The sequence below is a fragment of the Hibiscus syriacus genome, unplaced genomic scaffold (genome assembly GCF_006381635.1).
Source record: "Hibiscus syriacus cultivar Baekdansim isolate YM2019G1 unplaced genomic scaffold, ASM638163v2 tig00005712_pilon, whole genome shotgun sequence".
NCBI classification, from domain to species: Eukaryota; Viridiplantae; Streptophyta; class Magnoliopsida; order Malvales; family Malvaceae; genus Hibiscus; species Hibiscus syriacus.
This window is the reverse complement of record NW_024062065.1, coordinates 396,908-404,367: the sequence shown is the minus strand read 5'-3', so window position 1 is coordinate 404,367 and position 7,460 is coordinate 396,908. Positions and strand designations below refer to the sequence as shown.

The following is a 7,460-nucleotide window of genomic DNA, read 5'->3' as shown; positions in this document are numbered from 1 at the left end:
CTAGTTCACGACATAACTCAAATATTTAATGAATTAAAAATTCATTAAATACTAAATTACTAATTTACCCTTGAAATTAAAATATCCATATTAATTTACCCTTAATGAACTTGATATTTACATTAATACCAAGCTACAATAACCTTATCATATTCCAATAGTAAAATATGGACAAAATATTTTTCGTGACCCATTTGTAACTTTTTAAAATTACATTTTAGCCCCTAAACTTTTCAAAGTTTATACTTTAGTCACCAAACTTTACCAAATTTATAATTTGGTCACTAAATAAATCCATTTATGGAATAATATTCTTTTTGGGAAAAATACCATTTATGTCTTTAAACTTTTTTCAATTTTCTACTTTGATCATCAAACTTTCAAAAATTACATTTTGGTCACTAGCCCACTTTTTGGGATGTTACAGTCGGGTGTAAGGCCTATTCATTGTGTGAGTTGGGAGCAAGTTTGTAAGCCTAAGTGTTTAGGGGGGCTTGGTTTGGTCGATCTTCGGTTGAAAAATCGATCCCTTCTAAAGAAATGGGTGTGGAGGTACAACAAGGAACCAAACAATTTGTAGAGAAGGGTCATGAGTGCAAAAAATGATTATCAACAGAATGCCTTGCTACATTCGTAGATCCCGTCTAGGAAGATGTCTTGGGTGTGGAGGAGTATAGTTAGTCCGGTGGGCGACCCAAGTAATCCAATAGTAAGCGTATTCCGGTTACTAGTAGGGGATGGTTCAGGGGTAGACTTTTGGAATGATTTCTAACTAGAAGTTCAGTCGTTGAGATTATCTTTTTTGCTGATTTATGATTTGGCCTTAAACAAAGCTGGTTACGTTAATAAGTTTGGTAGGAAATTTCATGGTGTATATCATTGATTCATAGAAATTAGTAGACCTCTTTCGGATGCTGAAGTTTCATATTGGGAAGATTTTATTGAAACTCTAAATTGAGACACTCTTAGTAGCAATTCTTCGGGTATGTTGGTTTGGGAGGGTTCTCCTAACGACATCTATTCTCCTAGATTGTTCTGTCGTGGCGAGGTTGATTCTATTGCGGCGATGGACAAAGTTTGGAAGTGTGTTTGGGAGGTAAATGTTCCGCCTAAGGTAGCAACCTTCGCTTGGAAGGTTATTCTGAGTAGGATTCCTGTCCGCGCCGAGTTAGCTAGAAGAGGAATTCTGTCGGTAGACACTTGCTTTTGCGTTTTTTGTCAAAAAGAATCGGAAACAGTTAATCATCTCTTTTGTCATTGTGAGTGTAACACCCTAATCCAATTCGACTCGAAGTCCACGCATACGATGTTACAAGAGACTAACGAAATAGTAACTAAATTTTTTTCTTTTAAAACTGTTTTTAAATATCTGCAATTTAGACATCTATAATGTAATATAAAAATAATAATAAATTGAGTTTACAAATATGGGAAGCTCCCAAAATACATTCACAAAAATAATACAAAATACTGTGTTCTAGAAAAAGTTATAACTGAAAACATAATACGAATCTATAATGCTGAATTCTAAAAAGAGTTACGAGTGAAAATATAATTAACGCAACAAAAATTAATAGATTTGCCTCTACTTTTCAAGGCAACAACGTGGGTCACAGGCAATAAAAAATAATTAATTAATTAAATTTCCAACCAATAAAACATAGAAATTACGTCAGATATTTGCTGATGTCGTTTTCATTTTTCAATTAGTCAATGACTTGTCCCAACTTTTACTATTTTTATTATATTTGACTTTCTGTTTTTTATCCTTCTTTCTCAATGTCGTCTGTTTTCTTTGGATTGCGATTTAGCTACATTTATTATGCTGCTCTGGTACTAGTTTTTATTTAATTATCTAAATTTAGTCTTTTAGTTTAAACTAGAATCTGAATATATAACTTACGATAAAAGTACATAAATAATTTTCTGATTATAAGGTGATATTTTTTTTTAGTTTCTCGACTATTAAAAGTTATAAAATGACCATTTGATTATAGGATGTTTCTTTGTTGAGTCCCTCGAATGATCATCTGACTATTTATTGTACCTTAAACTCGTCATTTTCTGTTTAAAAATGATGACAATTTGGGCTAGATGTTAACATACTGATTGTGATATGATCGTCGTTTGAGATTCTAGGATCATATTATATTATATCACAGACAACAGGGCACAAAGATATATTTGATAAAAAAATAAATTTATCTTGTAAGATAATTGATATATTTATTTTCATAGGTATAAAAGAGTAAGACATACAATAATAAAAAAATAAATATAAATATGATTATTTATTGTTTTTTAATAAAATATTTTGAATATAATAATTTTAAAAATCAATAGAAACACGTTTAATGAAACAAAAATAGTATTAAGTTTGACAATGAGAGACCTTAACTTACACATAAAAAGTCAAGGGTGGTATAAAGATTATTTTACCAAATATTCTCTTCTAATTGAAATAAACACTTATTAAAATTTTAAGATAATATCAAAACTTAAATTCAAATTAAATAAATAATATAAATATTATTGATTAATCTGTCTTATTAATGAATCTATTTTGTTATATATTTTATTCAGACAAATTCACGGCTCACTTGACCAATATTTTGCTGATCTTTCTTCTATAAATTCAGAGCCAATTCACTTTCGAATCATGCAACTGAGTTCATCACCATCAATCAATCAATCACCATGGATTTCTCCACTCTGTTGCAACAAAACATAGTTTTTACAATTTTGGTCCCTCTGATAATCGCTCTCTTCATCTTTGGTGCTATCAGCCGATCCAAAAGCAGCCAGAAAGGAGATAAGAAACCGCCGCCGGAGCCTAAGGGAGGCCGGCCTTTCCTCGGCCACCTTCACCTCTTCGGAGGAGACCAGCTCATACACAGAAAACTCGGGTCTTTGGCCGATGAGTACGGACCCGCCTTCTTGATCCGCATGGGGATCCACCCGACGCTGGTGGTGAGCAGCTGGGACGTCATAAAAGAATGTTTCACCACTAATGACAAGATCTTCCCCACACGGCCGAGGACGTTAACGGCGAAGATCATGGGCTACGACCACGCCTTGATGGGTTCGGCTCCTTATGGCCCCTACTGGCGCCACACGAGGAAGATCGCCACCGTCGAGCTCCTCTCCAACCGCCGCCTCGAGCTTCTCAAGCATGTTCGGGAAGCGGAAATCAACCTTTTCCTCAAACAGCTGTATGAGGAATCAGTGGTGAACAAAGGCGTCGCCATCGTTCAAATGAAGGACAAGTTCTCGGATTTGGCGATGAACGTTATAGTGAAGATGGTGACAGGGAAAGGATACAGCGGACCCGACGGGAGAAACGACGAGGAATCCAAACGGTGCCAGAAGGCTTTGAATGATTTCTTTTACCTTGCCGGGTTGCTCACGGTGTCGGACGCGGTTCCTTTATTCGGCTGGATCGATATTTTGACCGGAACTGTGGGCAAGTTCAAGAAAACTGCCAAGGAGTTGGATTATGTGCTCGGAAGTTGGGTTAATGAGCACCGTGAACGGAGGGCCGCCGGAAATATCAAAGGCGAAAAGGATTTCATTGATGTTATGTTGGATGTGTTGGATGACGGCAAGACTACGAAAGAAGAGGCTGATATTACTATCAAGGCCACTTGTCAGGTACTGTACGTATAGATTTACATCGATTCATATAATATCAAAATTAATATTTAAGTTTATCCGATAATTATTTTAATCTTTATTTTTCTATATATCTAAACATTTAATATTTTAAATTTTAATTCAAATGATGAAATTCACTAGTTAATATACGATGAACATATATTATTAACAATATTTTTAAATATGTTAAATTAGTTACCTATCATATATTAGATAAATCAAAATGATGATATAAAAATTTTATATATCACGTCATTTAATATTATGATATGTTATGTCACATCATCAAAGTTGATAATTATATGATATGTAAATATTAATAATTAAATAAGTGTAAAAATATAACGTTAATAATATACATTAATTATTAGTTAATATATATTTTTCATCCAATATAAATCAATTCGAACAATGAATTAACCATCGAACAATTTTGATTTCAGAGTCTTCTTTTGGGAGGCAATGACACCACAGTGCTAACACTTACATGGGCACTATCCTTGCTATTAAACAACCGCCATGTGATAAGGAAGGCACAAGAAGAAATCGAAGCTCAGGTAGGAAAGGACCGGCAAGTCGAGGAATCCGACATGAAGAACCTACCATACTTGCACGCCATCGTCAAGGAAGCGTTGCGGTTATACCCAGCAGCTCCTCTCTCGGCTCCACGAGAAGCCATGGAAGACTGCACGGTGGCCGGTTTTCATATCCCGAAAGGCACTCGACTTCTTGTGAACCTCTGGAAGTTGATGAGAGACCCCAAAATCTGGCAAAACCCTTCGGAATTCAGGCCCGAGCGATTCCTTAACGAACATGCCGATTTCGATATCAGGGGTCAAAATTTCGAGTTCTTGCCATTTGGTTCCGGTAGGAGGATGTGTCCCGGTGTGACGTTTGCGATTCAGATCTTGCACTTGACGATGGCTCGGTTCCTTCATGGATTTGACTTGGGGACGGTCTCCAACGAGCCGGTGGACATGACTGAAGCACCGGCATTGACTCTACCTAAAGCCGAACCGCTGGTGGTTACCGTCACTCCAAGGCTATCTCCCAAGCTCTATGCATGAAATATCTTATAGATGAATAAGCATGGCGACTGGCGATTCATATATTTATGTTTCTTCCTCTTCTTCTTACTTCTTTCTTTTCTTTTTGTACCCAAAATAATGTACTTTAAAAAGCTGTCACTTTCGTGCGAGAAAACTTGATCTTAGTAATAATATCATTTGTCATGTTTCCATTTGGAAGTAATTCTGTTTTGTTTCTTGGTATTTAGAGTGAATTGGCCAAAACAATATTGGTAAAAATACAAGCTCTGCATAAAAAAATGGTTGCTTGGAATATAATAATTTCGGATTCCTTACGGTATCAAATTGGTGACAAGTCTATGTTTCACATGTTTGACTTGGCGAGGCGAAATAACAACCACAAGAAATCAATAACCTAAAGTTCACGGCATCATGCAAAAAGGAGATTAATTAGTCCTTTCTAATGGGCAAAAGAAAATATAAGAGGCTGACCTTGTATAATTCATGAATGGAAAAACAAGTGTTACAACAATATTGATATTAAAGATCGGGGTTTAAGTTGATACTAAACCCATCCTCTTTCCTAACTTCGTTTCCATAAAGAAAACTGTGAATATTAAACTGAAAGGAGCTTCAAACTTTGTTCAAACAAAACTAGTAACACGAATCCATCCATTTGATTCTTGTTTAAGGCAACACCCGCCTGTATTTCGCCTTGCCCATCCCTCCATTGCTCCATCGTAATCAATGTGTGTGTGACCTCAACCTTACAAGGCCTTCCCCACCCGAATTCCGTATTGCACACTCGGTGTCAATGGCGAACCGGCAAGTGGCAACACCGGTAAGACACCATGTTTTAGCTCCTTCTCCGAATGCCCCATTGTCTCCTTTATCTCAGTACAGCCTGGTAGTAAACAATTCCCAAGGTAAGTTGTTCGTACCGGAAATTCGAGGCAGTTCCGGCAATCTTATGTAGAAAGGAAGTAGTACAACTTACAACTTATCGTCATTGCCGTTAGCAACACTCTCTTTTGATTTAATCAAGCAAACCCATATCAAGGCACGTGTGATATTGCTCTGTATCAGCTGCCATGACCAAATGCTTTGGTCTCTCGGCATGGACTGGACTCAACACGAACGTGGCTCGGACCCTGTCTGCTGTTATATCTTGTGTTGATATTGGATTCTCACTGCAAGATGATACCAGTGCCAATAATCCTTCAACAAGGAATTCCATGTCCCCACCAGGGTCCTTGATGACGTCCTTGTCGATCAAAGGAAGTGGATTTTCATCGAGACAAGACGAGTCACTGCCCATTCTATAAATAGACGTCCAAGTCCTCATGAAACGCATGAATGACTCGCCATCAACAACCACATGACAATAAGTCGACCTAATGCAAATACTGGAGTTCAGGACTTGAAAGGCTATGAAGGGCCGCGCAATAACACAATCATCATTTACATGTGCCAATCATAGTCGAGGAACAAAGGGATGTAACAATTTAATATCTTGCGGATAATCAGCTATGCCGTGACCAAAATCACAGCGGATTCAGGGATCATAAAGGGTATGAAGTCATTGCCATTCATGTTACAGATGTAAGGCTTCCCGGGCGGTTGAGAGCACATGATGTATGCTGCCTAAGGGAAAAAATGTTGTAGAGTTACAGAGAGGGATTGTTTTACAGTGGAAGAGTGGTTTCGATTAAATGCAACGTACGACGCGGAAATTCTATAGAAGAAAAGTCGTCGTACATGAGCTAGAGAAAACTATGGCAGGTCAAAACAAGTGAGAGGAACAGAGATGGTCGGAACTGAGCCCAAAGGAGGTGAAACATGGAAGCTTTTAAGACCCTTAACCATACTGGTTTGAGCCATTTAGGATAAGATCCATGAGTTTTGCACACTTAACGCCTCACAAGTCGCAATTCAAATTAACATATAATATAGAGAACAATACAGGGAAATTTCACATGTCCGGACACACTTCTCCTTCCAACTCTAATCAACATCAATTGCAACTTTCGACAGTAAACAAAACAACAACTAGAAGAAGAGGAATTTAACGGGCAACAAGACCTACTAATAGGAAGAAAAGGTGCTATTAAAACAGGTTCCGAATCGAGCAATAAGCTAAGGAGCTTGACCAATCCCAATGAGGGAAGTAGCTGAAAGAGAAGCTGAATGGGACATCTTGAACTCAGGGGGCGGGGACCCTAACGACAACCAAAGAAGTGAACTGGCTTCATATTATACAAGTAGAGGGATTTCTTCTTCCCGGAATGAAAGACAGAAAGGAAGGAATTGGTATTGGCCATAGAAAAATGTTGCACGAATTCTTTGGCATCACGATCAGATTCTCATATTTTGGTTGAGTTTTTAGTTTTAAAAGGCCAAGGCAAGACAAAGCGCAAAGGGTCTCTAGAGCCTAGGTGCAAAGTGAGACGAATGCGTTTTGCAGGCAAGACACGCTTTTATACCAAAAAATTGTAATTCAATCGTACAACATATCCAAACTCATTATCTACCGGTTTACTCTTGAAGCGTTTAATCTCATCCTTGCACTATTTCTTCACCATTATTTGTTCCTTCCGTTAGATTCAATACTCATTTCTACTATTAACAAAATCCATGTTTCTAAAACATTTTAACCCAAAGTTAAATTTAACATTTATTTGAGACATCCAAAAATTCTACAAATTCTAACTCAGAGAAGATTGTATTCTTTTTATTTTCAACATCAAGATACATTGCTAAATTTAAAATTCTGGATGT

The 7,460-nt window shown here is 37.2% G+C and overlaps 1 protein-coding gene across 1 annotated transcript; it reads left to right on the top strand.

Moving 5' to 3' along the window:
• The first annotated feature begins 2,682 nt into the window (after positions 1-2,682).
• Positions 2,683-4,818, top strand: LOC120199928 (xanthotoxin 5-hydroxylase CYP82C4-like). Its single transcript, XM_039200894.1, has 2 exons — positions 2,683-3,651; positions 4,098-4,818. The coding sequence occupies exons 1-2, from the start codon at positions 2,698-2,700 to the stop codon at positions 4,719-4,721; spliced, it is 1,578 nt and encodes a 525-aa protein (XP_039056825.1). The 5' UTR covers positions 2,683-2,697; the 3' UTR covers positions 4,722-4,818.
• The last annotated feature ends 2,642 nt before the right edge of the window (positions 4,819-7,460 follow it).